Source organism: Rhipicephalus microplus, chromosome 5, assembly GCF_043290135.1.
Source record: "Rhipicephalus microplus isolate Deutch F79 chromosome 5, USDA_Rmic, whole genome shotgun sequence".
Lineage (NCBI taxonomy): Eukaryota > Metazoa > Arthropoda > Arachnida > Ixodida > Ixodidae > Rhipicephalus > Rhipicephalus microplus.
In genome coordinates, this window is record NC_134704.1 from 179,102,456 (window position 1) to 179,118,446 (window position 15,991).

The following is a 15,991-nucleotide window of genomic DNA, read 5'->3' on the forward strand; positions in this document are numbered from 1 at the left end:
GACCCGATCAGTTGCTCCATCGAATCCGACCTGGGATGTGTGAATTCGTGCTTTGTGCGCCTTCTTAACAAATTCGTTTTTCTTCTCGCAATTAACGAGTGGAATGATATTTTTTCACCAGATTTTGCAGCAACACGGTGAACACAATCAATGTCATCAGTTGAGACAGGACAGCCTATTGCCTGCCCAACTTGCTTGAGAATGGCAGTGCATTCTTCTCCTTGAGTATTTGGGACGCTTTTATTTCAGTGTTGTCAGCTTGTCATCTTTGACAAGCTGATAATGGCCACAGCTTTGGTGTATTTTGGGCATTTCTTCGTCCTTCCCTTAGAAAGCAAAGAGTAGGGTTCACCACTTGGGAGCTGACAGCAACTTTGCTGCCCACGACTACTGTGAACACCTGCTCATCACCACCCACTTCTCAAGCCTGAAGTTCGTGATACCCTAGGCGAGCCTAGTTGCTGCTGAGTATGGTTCACACTCGATTGTTCAAACTCCCTAGGGACTGTGAATCTATCGGCAGCAAAGCCAGAGGGGGTTATCGTGAGTTCGATCTCTCCCCCCCCCCCCCCCCTCAAAGAAAGGGGAAAAAATTATAACTGAATCCTCAATGAAATCGTCCAAAAATTCAAGTAGTTGATAAACAGTAAATGGAAGCTTTTTACTTCCCCTTGATCCAAGTAAAAATTATCACAGTACTATGCACTAATTAATAGGAACTGCATATGACGAGCCTCTGGTGTAGTCAGCAGATACATTTTGCTTGGTCTATACTGCATCAGCAATTCATTGGAAGTACATTTCAACGCGACAGCGTTAAAGAACTCTGCGAAAAATCGAGAAAGGTGCAAATGAAATAAATAATGAAAAATTCTGTGCCTGAGTGTTGTTCAAACACCATTTGCATGGCAAACGGATGTTGTACCACCGAGCTTCGCGTCCGCTTGGAAATACAGTGATAGTAACTTCCTCTACATGGAAATGCAGTGAAAGAGGCAAACACACGTGCCCTGTATAGATGCTTCACATTGTCACATGTAATATGGCAGTATTAATGCATGCTACAAGCATACATTGTGATCAGGGCTGAGAACATGTGGTTATAACATCTTCATGGTTTAAAGTGAATCACCCACTACACAAAGCACTATAATTACTGTGCCTTTTCCTGGCTACGTAGTGGGTGCATAGCAAGGTCGAAAAGATTTCATGCACACAATTGCCTGTGGTTTAAAGCACGCTACCCATTGCACAGAGTGCAGTCATACGTGAAAACTTCACTGACACAAGCCATTTTGAACTCGGTACGCACTCAGGATATCGCTATCACTTCAAATTCCTAAAGGGCCAGTCAACAGGGTCCAACTTTTTTTTTTACACACCTGAAACAACTCGGCAATTCGTAGAGCGCAGCTATCATGTTTTATGAATATCACAGAGCTGCGTGCCACGCAGGGCCTCCATTTCAAGAACAATTCGCACTCCTTTCTTGCCTCTGACCACTGCTCCTTCCACGCGCAGTGACGCCAACTCGGCAATCGGTGACGTGACGCAGCACGCAGCTCGTCAATTAGTCTAAACCAGGTCTCAGCAAACAATAGTAAAGTCAATGACAGTAACTGTTCCCACCCACAGCTACGACAGAGCTATTCAATCATACAAGTTGCGAAACTCTATAGGCTCCATGTATTGAAACCCGGACACGTCACTGGCCTAGTTTCTGGGAGCGAGCAGGCTGTCGCACCACCTGTTGATCAGCAGACCCACTATTAAACGCAATATTTGTGTTTTGTGTTGCTGCTCCCAGATGGCACGACATTCTGCTCCTGAAAAATTGAATTCCCGAAAAATTGGCTCAACTTCGATTCTGGGTTTTGGAACGCAGCTTTGCTGCAAATCATTGTCGGCTACAAATTCAAACGACTGGGCTGCAGAGAAACAGCGGCACCGGGTAAACAGTAAACAACCAGGCATCGCAGCAAGCAGAAGTGCATTGCGACTGATCGAGTTTGCCGATGACGTCAATTGCCAAAGGGGGTGGAGTCACGACAATGGGCTACGCCTTCCCCTCCCTCTGAAGGAGAAGGGTGGCGAGGCCGTGCGAAAGTTTGAAACCAGCTGAAAGCAATGTTTTAGCCCTTGTAACTTTCTTAAGATAGCACATATTTGCAAAATTCTTGCGCAGCATGTTCTTGATGTAAAAGTGCACATATTTCTCCTTATAATAATTCAGGACCTTGGGGTTGTTTACTGGCCCTTTAAAGGCGAAGCTTAGGGGCTCCCCAATTTTTTTTAAGCATTAGTGAATTTAAAATGGATTCATATGTTAGTAATGTTTTTCTGACGGACACGGCGGGCACTTTTGGTTAAAATAAAGAAAGGCCCTCTGGGGTCCAGTAAAAGTAGTCCCTTTTAAATATTTGTTACTTCACTGCGTAGCATCATTGCATTATGGTAAAACAAACTTTTGAAAACTGCTACAGCTTTAAACAAATTGGCACACGAGAGCACTGGCATAAGGCTGAAAGACAACATGGGGTGGTTGTGGCATTAGTAAATTACATTTCAGATGTGCAATCTAAGCAGAAAATATGGAAAGTCTAAAAACCAGATGCCAAAAACTCTCAGCTTCTGAGCTTTCCGGCGTATGTACATATTGTCTCCACAGGATTTGTGGCAGTGCCCCCATCCATGTCTGTGGATGACTACATAATAAATTGTGGGAGAAGCTAATTAAAGGTCCCTGCAACACCTTTCCAAGTAACTATTGTAAAGATGAAGTAATAAAGCTTATTGCCTCACGAATTGACCACTGCAAACAATCATGGAATTTGTCCTGTACAAGCAGAGTTACAAATATTTGCCACACGCTGCTGTTGCTTTCTCTTCAAAAGGGTTGCTAGGCATACTTACACGTTATTCCAAACAGTGGATAAGCAGTACAAAGAAAAGACCACACTCAACAAAGGCACCTACTTCCAATGTTTTCTCTCCTCTCCTTCTGACGAAAGCGCTAAGAGCTAAGTAGAAAGGATAGCACGATGGAAAAGGTGCATCACGTGTGCCTACCTTGAACACTTTGGATGCGAAGCAACTTATGGCAGGGGCTGTGTCCCTTGGTCGTGCTGGATCTACCTCCCCACTGCACACGTGCGTTTCTCCCCCTCTCTTCCTTCCCTATGCTACCCCCCTTATTGCCCAGCAGCTCTGACACAGGCAGTGTGTTGTAGCCTACACTCGCTCCCGCCTCTCACTCCTCTAGGCATCCCTCCCCACGGCGTTTACAGCACCATGGCACATGCATGTCCCCTCCACCTTTCGCATCTCTTCCATTCCCTCTCTCACCTCGCAGTGCCGACGCAGGCAGCATCTGCTAGCAGCGAGTTTCTCGATTGTAAAAACTGACTGCTTGAAGTGCACAATTGTTCACTGGCCACCCCGTGGAGAAAAAAAAAGGAGCCGCCATCCACATGGGGAAGCCCACCGCCGACCTCTTCTTTATTCCTTATTCATGTCTGCTTGGCGCACTCTCATAAGACCTTGCTCCCATGGCTGAAGTTGTAGACTACACCAGCATAGCAGAAGTTTTCGGAACGTTGATGTGGCGCTCGAACAATGCCAGAGTTCTGTTCGTGGCATCATCGTATTGCATGACCAGCTCATAGTCATCTGCCGCCAGGTCGTCAGTCATCAGGGCTGCAACCACGCTGTTCAAGGCTTTAAGTTCCACGTTGCTGGCGCGTAGGCGGCAGTGCAGAATTCGAAGACCAGAAAGCTCGAAGTGATTGGACTCCTCGTTGATGATTCTCGTGTTCATCGTTCGCTGCGTGGCCCACTTGTTCTTCGCTCGCTCCATGCTGGTCTTGCTTGAAGAGCAGCTCACCCACACCAGGAATGAAAAGTTCGGGATGTTGGCTGGTCGGTACGAAAATCGATGTGGGAAAACCACGCTTTGGCGTTTAAAGACGCCCAATGAAAGATTCGCAAATCCGAGCATCCATGGGAAAAGAGCGTGTTCTATTTCCTTGACGTTTCTTTCTTTTAAGTCGTTCTCAGCCGTTCGATGCGCACGCTATTCGCGCAGGAGGTTCAAACAGTTTACAATACACGCTATATGACAGGCACTGAATTTTGACCTTCAAGGTAGTGCGGATGAGAGAGTTCTCCTGTGTGTTGTTGAACAATAAAAATTGGCTGGGTGCGCAACAAAGAGCATAATGTGGGTCTTGTCCTATTAGCATCTTCTGTCTCTTATTGACTATTAGCAGTGATTAGCATGTTCCGATAGCAAAAACTGGTCCATCACAGCGTGCTTTGCGCCTCCCCAACTTTCTCTCCTGCACAATGTCACGATAAGCAGGGCATCAACGCTGCTGCCAGTGTAAGCATTAGTGCCCGCTGCTTCGCATCTGCACATGAGATTTTTTTTTTCTTTAAACTAGCAAAATTTTAATGCTTGTTTGTGTATGTGCATGCGTGTGACATGTCTATGGGCACACGCATGGATACGTCGCAGCCTTCAGCACCGACCCCAGCAACTGCTGAGCGCATCATGCTGAAATCGGCCAAAGGAATGATACTTGGGCCTGTGATGATGCAATGAATTTTTAAGTATATAGCATCCAGCTCAAAAAGTGTTGCAGAGCCTCTTTAGCATGCCACACATTTGGGGGTTGCACATTTCTTACATAGAAAGTATCCTAACCCTCTATCACAGTGTTGACAGCTCTATGGTGAAGAATGTCCATAAGACTGTTATGCCAAGTGATCTTGTGAAAAACGCCACTACTCTTACGGAAATGATTATGATGTGCCAGTAGCCTCTATGAGCTTCATCTCATTCACTTGCAGCCCGACTCATCTAACCCAGGACGTGACAACGACCTGAGTACCTTGATCTACTCTTTCAATCAAGGAACGGAATATGCAAGCTTCATTGGGTCCTTTTGGATGTACATGTCTCCTAATAGGGGTTTATGTAATATTGTTGGTGAAAAACTTGCTTTGAAGATGTGTGCGCATTCACAGAGCCTGCTGCCCACGCCCTCTTATGCTCGGGTTGTTGCTGTACCTTGTTAGGATCGTCACTGGAGCCAAGCAAAAAGGGGTGTTCGGGGTTCTGCGAACAAATTGCCGAAAGGATGCAGGCCTACTGACAGCCATCCAAGTATGGGTATTGTCCTCCCAGCCTGGAAGCAAGGTGCATGCAGCCGTGGCGCCGCTAAGTGTACAACGAGACGACCGAAACGGTTTCGGTCGACACAGAGACAGCAGCGACAGCATGAATGAAAATTAGTCCCGCAAAATGAGTGTGATGAGTGGGGTTCTTTTTCATGTTCCTGGTAGTACAAACATGGAACCTAGCACCCAGCAGCATTCTCGCCTCAAGGAAGAGGCAGCTTGGCGCCAGAAGAGTAGTGCGGTGGCCACGTCCCAGTCAAAGACACTGACCAGGGCAGGTGTGGGCGGCACCGTCGAAAGTGATGTGTGTCAGGTGGTCGGGCAGCGAAGTTTAAAGCCATTCCCCCATTTATAGGTGAAGAGAAAGGTACTCTTGATAACCAGCCGCACTAGGCTCCTGCGAGAGTTTTCGACAAGATCTTCACAATCTAGGATGACATCTTCGTCTAGATCTTCGTCATGTAGTGAAATGCTTGTCTATACATAATGTAAAATGAACCTCTGTACAGTTTATACATCACTCTCTTCATGCTCGGCGTCTTCCTCCCGAGTTCCTGGTGCCGGTAACGGCAAAGTCTCAACAACTCAACAACGGATAGCAGCAGTAGGATCCTGGTTAACCCTTAGTTACAAAAAAACCTTACCAGCCCTGACTGCAGCCTTGGCTGCAGGCATCTGCACCACACGATTCTATGACTTTTGTGTCATAACAAAAGCACCAGATCAACCTGGTCATGTCTGGTGCCTACCCCAACCAGTGTGCTGTAACTGCAGCATCTGTACCTCTGTTGCAGGGTTTTGCAGCTGCCATCAAAATTGAGTGATGCAGCTGTGGTTTTTTAGAAAGAGGTAACTTCTCAGTGAGCGGAAATTATGGTCATGTATTGAGTGCAGGCTCTATCTTGTTCTTCTCTGTACATGCCTACTTATAATCATCACCACTTAGGGCAATAGTGGTTTGTGAAATTGGATAATCTAATTGAAGCCTCCTATTTCTTGCCATATAAAAAGTTAAAATGAAAAGGGACTCGTATTGCTCATGGTATGTGCATTGTTTGGTGCATATAAATGTTGCCCTTTTTTACGAGACCTTTGAGAGAAAGTGATTTGTTGAACTGATGGAATTTGGGGAAATGGCATGCTCATTGTTGAATGCCCCTCAGGAGCAGGAGATGTCCAGGAGTCGTCTCGGCCACCTGAAGCCGTGCTGCGCTTGGTGCGAGGACAATCGCAAGGACTTGAGGCACGCCATAACCGTCGGCCACGCGCGCAAGGAGTTTTGCTCCGAGAATTGCTTGCACGAATTCAAGCGTGTCTACCTCAAGGTACGTGAAAGTTGTTTTTATTCAGGACATTTGTCGTGCATTAGTAATGCGCACGCAAGTAATGAGAATTGAAGGAGCGGGAAATATATAGCACACAATAAAAGCTGCTTATTCCGCACCCCCCTCACTTATCACAAAAAAACACTAACTGGCCCAACTTTTTATTTCACCTGAACTATGTCCAGTTGCATGGGATGTTGGCCTAGTCTCTTAAGTTGAACCTCGGTAGTGCAATACCCACTTTAAACGTATAACGGTTAAAATGTAGTTGTGACGAATCCTCAACCTAGTCTCATAGAGACTTTATACGTTCATGGCCTGCTTAACTCTTTTGTTACCACGCCTATTCAAATCGGTCACCGGTGATCGACGCTTTGAATCGTCGATTTGGGCATGTTGAATTTATTTTTCGTGCACACAGCACATCCTAGTACTAAGTCCCGCCATTCAGTTTACAGAATCAATATAAACTTACCTGTTTTTGGCAACATAGTGATTTTTCACAGACCTTTGTGCGAACCAATGTGCGTGTGTTCTTAGGAAAATGCACTTGGCTGGCAAATTTGACAGATGTGCGTGCGACTCGTGTTTACGTAACAGTAACATCAAAGTTCTGTAATTAAAATAACCTCTGCTAGTCAAATATAAAATTATGGTGTCAGCTTCGCAATCTGACAGTGTTGAGCAGTCATAATTGCCAAGAATTTACACCAGCTATTCAATAGAGAGCTGCTGCGAGGAGTGAGGGAAAATTCATTATGCAAAATATATTTCTGAAGGTCCGCCGCATATGTAAAGTGTGGAGGTAGCTTTCTCAGTCTGTATCCAGCAGCTTTGGTTTCGCTTGTATTGTTATATCAGACACAGTGCTACATACAGTCTTGGGCAGTAACTAGTTACTAGTAACATGTTACCGGTAACTACCGTATTTTCCGGTCTATAAGTCGCACCCCCCTCAAAATGGCAGTTTTTCCGAAAATAAAAAACGTATATAAGTCGCACCAGTGTACAAGTCGCACCTGCTCACCCGGCTATCGATTAGCGTGCGAGCTCTTCCCAACATACATAAACACAATATTTTCAGTCTGAAGTATCTTTATAGCGACGGCTAGCAGCGTTTAATCACATCCATTGAAGTCTTCTTCTTCCGAGTCCCTGACAAATCGCGCTGCTATTTCGGGTTGTACTCCGGGCACGTCGTCCTCCGGCACGTCACTGTCATCCTCCGACTCGCTCGATTCGGACTCAACATCGGTCACGCAGGGGATCAAACCGGCCTTGCGAAAGCCCGCCACAATGATCTTGTCAGATATTCAATTCCATGCTTCGCTCACCCATTTCGCCACTTCCCCTAACTCAGCGCATCTCATGCGCCCCGTTTTAGTGAAGCTGCGTTCACCCTTCGACATCCATGATTCCCACAAACGTCGCAGGACGGCCTTAAAGCTGCGGTTAACCGAAATATCGAGTGGCTGAAGCATCTTGGTCATGCCGCCGGGTATAATTACAGGCATACAATTCTTCGAACCGATTTTTTTTTTTTTTTTTTTGACAACGACGGTGATATGTGCCCGCATACTATTCATCACCAGCATTCCTGGCTTCACGTGGAAGAATCCGTCGGGTTGACGGGAAAAACAGTGGTCAAGCCACACACGCATCATTTCTTCGTCCATTCAACCCTTTGTATTCGTCTGAACCACCACTGTAGAAGGGAAAATACCTTTCGGCAAGGTTTTTCTCCTAAAGATAAGCATGGGAGGCAGCTTGGTGCCATCTGCGCAACAGGCGAGCACAACGGTGAAGGGAGACTTCTCGTGGCCTGTTGTCCTCACCGTGACAGTCTTTTGGCCTTTCTCGGCGACGCTTCTCCCAAGCGGGATGTCGAAGGTCAACGGCAGTTCATCCATGTGTGACAATGTGGCTCGCGCTGATGTTGTTCTTCGCTACTTCCTCCCGCACGAATGAGCTGAAGCGTTCCAGCTGCGCCTGGAAGTCGTCAGGAAGCTTCTGACACACTGTAGTGCGGGTCATCACAAGCTGATTCGGCGCATAAAGCGGAAGCACCACGACAGACCACCATTGAACCCCACAGCGTTTGTCTCCACTGCCAGAGCCTTCGCCTTCAGGCGCAGCTGCACTGTTGATAGGCCTCTTCCTTCGGCTCTCTGTTGCAGCACCCACGTTCACAGACTACGCTCTAGGTCCGGCCAGCATGCCTTCTTGCCGCGGTTGGCCTTCTTTGTAGACTTCATTGTCCGGAGGACGCAGTGGGCTTTGCGCCAGTCCCGGATCATTTTTTCGGCGACATCAAATTCCCTCCCTGCAGCACGATTTTCATGTTCTTCGGCAAATTCAAATGCGCGCAGCTTGAACTTGGCATCGAAACTTCGTCGACTTTGCCTTTTCATGTGGAGCCATGGTGCCGTTGTCAGATTAGCAAAGCCGCTGAGTCTACGTTACACGCTACGACTGGCACAACACATGCGACGCGCACACCAAAGCAGCAGCCGCCAGTGCGAATGAAAGGGATGGCAAAGGAGGCGGCTCAAAAATCTAAACTCGCCTTTCATCATTTAAAAATTTTAAAGTCCCTGCACATTTTCACCCCTCTTTGAATATTTATTTTCTGTGCTACGCTACATCAGCTGTGGTATTTCTAGAGAGTTAATTTACCACTATTTTTATTTCTTGTAAAATACGGTTTCTGTGCATGGCAACAGGGGGCGCACGGCAATATCTAGGCTGCCGAAGTGGTCGCGGCCGCCGCGGCATCAAACCCGATTTTGACTGTATATAAGTCGCACCGACAAAAAAATTCAGAAAAAAAACGCGACTTATACACCAAAAAATATGGTAGTTACCTTTCTCAGTAACTTATAACTGTAGCTAGTTACTTTTTATTTAAAGTAACTTGTAACTGTAACACTGTTACTTTTTTGTTGAGTAACTGTAATGAAAAATACAGTTACTGCAGTTTTTGTAAATCATTCAACATTCCCACTCGTTTAAGGCCGGTGTTACACACTTTTCATTTTTTCAATATATAACTTTCTTCTTTACAATGTCCTCTCCATCTTTCAACTTTCCACGGCTCCTATCGCAGTTTAAGAGAACAAGTCACTAAGAGGAATATCTTTCCTACAGAAAACCGAGTTCGGCGTTTACTTGCATACTACATGTCTAAAGGTGAACATATTTGACAAAGACCTGTCCGGCTGATTTGAAGCGAAGTGCGTCTGGAAGGTATGTTTATTCGTAAAACTACATGTCGAACATCAATAATGTTGCCACTGAACACCTTGCCAAGTTAATGTGCCCCCCCCTCCCCCCCCGGGCTTTTCTTTTTTTAGGGGGGGATGGGGGGTGGGGTGGTAAGGGGAATATACATATTATTTTTTTCACTTGAGCTTCTATGCTTTTCTTGGTATGCCGGTGGAGCATTCCTCTGTCTGAGACTTCCAGCAAGTCGCGTTTGACAGGTGGCTAGAAAACAGCAGCATGAAACTGCTGAAAGCCTGAAGCATTTAAAACTGGTTTGTAACTGATTGTGAAAGCACTACTTCTAGTTAACACAACAATCATTAACAAAGTGATTGAGGTTTCGCCTCCTATACAGGTGGTATCCTCAGTAGACGCTGGCAAAGAAATAAAAATAAACGGGGGTCGATCAGTTCATTAGTCACACATGTCCTTTCAAACGTTCGGTAGGGGGCCACGAGTTGCTATTGCAAGCCGGTGCGTCGTAGCAAATGAACCACATTTCCAGAAGCCTCCCCCCCCCCCCCCCCACACACACACACACACATTGTTTAGGTCAAAACTTTGGCCCTGTGCAGCCTCGTTCTAGGTTTTCACGACATGCAACTTTCAGTACCTGCATGCCTTCTTACGTCTTTATTAAAATATATCATTCGATTTGTAATCAATTTTTATGCAGCAGCGGAAAAATAACGATGTTACTTTTTCACCGTAACTGTAACAAGTTACTTTTAGAAAATTGGTAACTGTAACAGAGTTGCTTTTTGGCTTCAGTAACTGTTACTTTTTACTGGTAACATGCCCATGACTGGCTGCATATACGTAGACTCTCAGTAAACGGAAATCTGTTAAACATAACTGCTGCTTAAATGGAACAACTTCCTCTGATATGATTGGTTTCATACTTGAATGCTGCAACCCTCTTCACCACTCAGTAAACGGAACTCTTGTTAAATGGAACACATTTTCCCGGTTCCTTCAGGTTCCGTTTAATGAAAGTCTTCTTAGTGTCACTAGTTGATCTTATGGCGGTGGCATCGCGCACGCATGGGTGCGCAGCTGCGCAGCAAAAAATGCGTGCCGCTCAGAACTGCGATGCAACTACACCTGAATTAAGTGGGGACGAGCTTACAGTCTAATGATCACAGCACCTTACCTTCAGGTTTTATGGCGATGTTTGCGTTAACCTGACACGTCCGCGCCCGTTCATGGCTTTGTTTTGTTTACGTCCTAAAATTGTTTCCTCCGCCGCAAGTGCGTAGCTTGTGGTTTTCGAGAACAATCTTAGCTACTCTGGTTACGTGCGAGGTTCACGCGTCGCTGGGCCGGGTTGTGCTGGCACCGGCTGCAGAGCTTCTCCTCACACCAAGAAGTCCACTGGAGTGAATCGTTTTTATTCAGAATATATATTCTGATTTTCTTTCTTTTGAATATTTGTTTCTTTTTATCACGGTATTGCCGCTGATGTTCATGACTCTGTGCGGCCACAAAGCTTTGGTCCAGACTATGTCTTTTGCTCTCATACTGGTGCTCAGCCATTCGACACCGCGCCTGTTGCTTCCCAAACTTTCCGCACACGGCGGTTTTCGTCCCCTCTTCGGCATCCCCCATCGCCACTAATCTGCCGACGTGAAGCTCCCCAAGAGGAAAACTAACGAACGCAGTTCCAGAGGCAAGAAGTGCGCTCTCTACAAAATGCTCAAGACCTCATTTATTACCTGCGAATGTAATTGTAGTTTTTGCCAAAGATATTGCTGTTCATGCGCTTGTCGATACGGGAGCAGTGGTATCGGTAATTTCCGACCAGCTTTGTCTTAAGCTTCGCAAAGTTGCCACGCCGTTTTCAGCACTTTCGTTATCCATAGCTAGCGCCGAGCCGCTCAATCCCTTGGGAAAGTGCACTGTTCGTGTTTTTATAGACTACATTCTTTACCACATTGAGTTCATCATTCTGCCTCGCTTTCATGCCATGATCTTTAGATGGGACTTCCTGTCATTCCACGATGCCACTATCGATTGCGCCCACAAAGAACTTTCACTGTCTCCATTCGGTTGCAAAATTGCAGAAGATTTCTCAGCTGCTTCTAGTAGAGTGTTGGTGGCCACGGACAGTACCATTCCTCCTTTCTCATCCGCTTTTGTTCTCATCTCCTGTGCTGTGTTTTCCGACAATACCGTTCGTTTCACGCTGTCTAAGCTTGCTATTCACCGTCACCACTTGTTACTTCCTTTTGCCCTCCTTACTATTTGACAGGGTGTAAGCACACTTCCCGTTTCCAACATGTTTCTGTGCCCAGTCATGCTGCACCACGATTAGTGCCTTGGTCATGCTGACGACCTTGACCCAGCTTTTGTCCATCATGTGCCTGATGACTCCGCTCCTCTACAGGTTGACGCTATGGACTTTGATGTTCTTCGTGCGCAGCCGTCACTTGACCTACCATTTTCTCGATGCATTGACCCCAACCTCACACCCAACCAGCACACTCTGCTGGTTGCGCTTTTCGACTGCTTTTGTTCGTCATTCAACCTTCTACAAGCTCACTTAGGCCGCACTTCCACTGTTGTCCACCACATCGACACCGAAGACCACGTGTCATTGTGTCAACGGCCATATCGTGCATCCACGACGGAGCGCCAAGTCATCGATGAGCACATAGAAGACATGCTCGAACGTGGTGTTATACAACCTTCGTACAGTCCCTGGGCCTCTCCTGTAGTGTTGGTAAAAAAGAAAGATGGCACCATTCGCTTTTGTGTGGACTACTGTCGTCTGAACAACATAACCCGTAAGGATGTTTACCCGCTTCCTCATATTGACAACGGGCTAGACTGCCTCCACGGTGCAGAATTTCTCGCGTCCCTCGATTTAGGATCCGGCTGCTGGCAGGTCTCTGTGGCTGAAGTAGGCCACCCCAAGACTGCTTTCTTCACCCGAGATGGTCTATATGAGTTTACCGTCATGCCCTTCGGCTTATGCAACGTGCCTGCCACATTTGAAAGGATGATGGATAACGTCCTGCTGGGGCTGGAGTGGCAAATCTGCCTTTGTTACCTGGACGATATGGACATTATTTTTTCGGACTTTCTCTCTCACCTACTTCGACTCGAATGCCTCCTCACATGCATCGCCAACGCCAGCCTCTAGCTCAACTTGAAGAAACGTAAAAAATATTTGCTGCTCCGCAGCTTCTCATCCTAGGCCATGTCATGACAAAACACGGGGTACTCCCTGATTCGTCGAAACTAAACAGCTGTCGCTGACTTTTCACAACCTGAAACCCTGAAAGAACTTCACAGCTTTGTCGGGTTATGTTCATACTTTCGACGCTTCATATGCAACTTCGCCACCATCATAGGCTCTTTGACACAGCTCCTACGTGCTGACCTCAATCTTTCAACCTGGTCACCAGATAGCGATGCTGCATTCAAAACACTGCGTCGTCTTCTCACCTCTCCTCCGATCCTGCGGTATTTCGACTCAAGCGCGCTGACAAAACTAGACACAGACGCCAGTGCTGTGGGCCTTGGCGCCATCCTTGCTCAACGAAAGGCTGGCTTTGATGAACATGCCATCACTTGCACCAGTCGCGCTCTGACAAAGACTGAAACTAACTATTCGGTCGCAGCGAAGAAATGTCTGGCGACAATTTGGGCCATAACTAAATTCTGACTATACTTCTATGGCCACCTGTTCGACGTAATAATGGACCACCATTCTCTGTCCTGGCCTTCTTCCTTGAAAGAGCCGTTAGGTCGTCTCGCTCGATGGGCGCTTCGACTTCAGGAATACAACATTTGCGCGCTCTACCATTCCGGCACAAAACACTCTGACGCAGATGCCTTGTCACACTCCCCACTACACGGCAAGACCAATTCCCCTAATACCTCACTAGCTCAGTCCTCCCTCTCTGCTACCAACATGGTTTTCGAGCAGTAGGACCCATAGATTGTTTCTATGTTCAACTTTCGACAACAGCCATCGACGCCTCCTGCCAGCCGGTCATTACGTTGCAAGCACACCACTTCTCTGTTCTTGATGGACTCTTATACCACCGCGATTGCCTTACAGAGGGCCAAAAATGGTCGCTCGTCGTTCCTCGGCAGCTCCGCTCAAACATCTGTGCGACGTGTCACGATGGCCCACAGTGCACGCATGCAGGTGTACTTAAGACTTTCGAACACCTACGCCTTCCTCGCTATTCATCTGCCCCAATGCAATCTTTTCCTTGCCCAATACATGCATTTGATCGTGTAGGAATCGATCTTTATGGTCCTTTACCGAGCACTCCAGACAGCAACCGATCGGTGATCGTGGCCATCGACCATCTGACACGTTATGCAGAAACTTCACCTCTACCTAGTGCTACTGCATGCAATGTTTCCTCGTTTATCCTGCGCCACATCATCCTGCCCCACGGCGCCCCAAGAGAATTACTCAGTGACCGAGGCCGAGTGTTTCTCTCCAACGTCATTGAAGCTCTCCTCGAAAAATGCCTTATCAGTCACCGCACCACAACTGCATATCACCCACAGACTGATGGCATGATAGAAGGTTTTAATCGAACTCTTGGCGACATGTTCACCATGTATGTCACGTCTGACCACACCAATTGGGACCATGTGCTTCCATTTGTCACATATGCCTATAACACTGCCACGCAGGCCACCACGGGATATTCCCCCTTCTTTCTACTTTATGGGTGCGAGCCATGCTCCACCACGGACACTATTCTTCCATATAGCCCTGATGCCACGGAACCTATGCCCCTGTCTGAAGCTGCTGCTCACTCAGAAGCCTGCCGCAAGCTCTCTCGCATGTTGGCATCTGAGGACCAGCAACGTAAGAAGCACCGCCGGGATCGTGCTGTTGCCCCTGCATCTTATGATCCTGGCTCGCTCGTATGGCTTTGGGTGCCTGCGGCAAGCCCTAGATTGTCACCAGAACATGCTTAGAAGTACCAGTGTCCCTACCGTGTGGCAAAGCAAACGTCTCCCGAATTATATTGTTGAACCCTTAGAACCACCTTCGGACAAGCGCCACCAGCAGCGCAAAATTGTGCATGTCGAACAATTAAAGCGTTACTACGATCCGCCTGGGCTCTGCTATTTATAAGTAGCCCGGACGGCTTCTTTTTTCCTGGGGGACATAACTGTACTAGACGGCAAGGGGCAGTGGGGATGTGGCTGAAAGAGGCCAACATGTTGCTCATAAAGCCTTTGTTCGGGTGCATTCCTCTGCGTTACTTCTCGCTGCCCTACGCTACCATCTGACGACTGTCACCTAGAACACCTCGTGGCAGTTTATTTATGAAAGATGCCATTAAATGCAATGAAATTTGCACATGAAAAAGAATGATTCTTCTTGTAGGATGCCACTGCCACTAAAATGCGCCAGCACCAGAAGTTTGTCCCTCACGGCTCATTTGCATTCGCTCCTCACACACATTTTGCTCACAGGGCCACGGAACGCTTGCCAGACTTGAGCTGCATCTGGCAGAGCCTTGTGCCGGCTGCAAGCTAGGCAGAAGTTCGACAGGACTTAGAAAATTTTAACAAAGCCTAATGTCGAGGGACACTACAGTGCTGATGCCATTGTGGCTCTTTTGGCCGCGTTCGTGCCACGTACCGCCATACATCAATGGCAGTGTCATCTCTGCCAACTTCCTTCACTGGGAGCTCCTTCAACATTGCAAGATTGTTGCCGATGGCATTCATTGCCGCATCACAGACTTTCTGGCTGATGGCTGTGAATGACTTCTGATGCATTGGCTTTTGGAAGCTAAGAATTGCCGCAAATCGAACCATCTGCTCGTAGCTTATTCCTACAGAGCGTGCTGCCATAACATCTTTCACGTTGACAGCGGGGCTGTTGTGCGAGCTCCGGCTTTCTTCATCCATAATGGGGATAATCCATTCATAATGGCGCTTTGAGATAGGTAGCAATGCACCTAAATTTAGTAACCGTGGAGCAAAACCACAAGATTGAAATAACTAGAAGAATAAGAGTGGGGGGAACGCATTTGGCAACTATTCTCAAATCGTGAATGGTAGATTGTCACTATCCCTCAAGAAGGAAAGGTATATAAGAGCTGCATCTTACCGGTACTTACCTATGGAGCAGAAACCTGGAGGATTACTAAGAGGGTTCCACCTAATCTGAAGACGACACAGCGAGCAGTGGAAGCGAAAATGATAGGTGTAACCTTGAGGGAAAAGTGGAG

The 15,991-nt window shown here is 47.0% G+C and overlaps 1 protein-coding gene across 3 annotated transcripts in view; it reads left to right on the forward strand.

Annotated features, from left to right (window-relative positions):
* Nucleotides 1–15,991, forward strand: part of Scm (Polycomb protein Scm) — a 156,031-nt gene that overhangs the window by 19,251 nt on the left and 120,789 nt on the right. For all 3 annotated transcript variants that reach the window (XM_037424887.2, XM_075896244.1, XM_075896243.1), the window contains one exon: nucleotides 6,345–6,506. In XM_037424887.2, coding sequence (XP_037280784.1) covers nucleotides 6,354–6,506 — 153 coding nt within the window. In that variant the 5' untranslated portion in view covers nucleotides 6,345–6,353. The remainder of the gene's footprint in view (nucleotides 1–6,344; nucleotides 6,507–15,991) is intronic.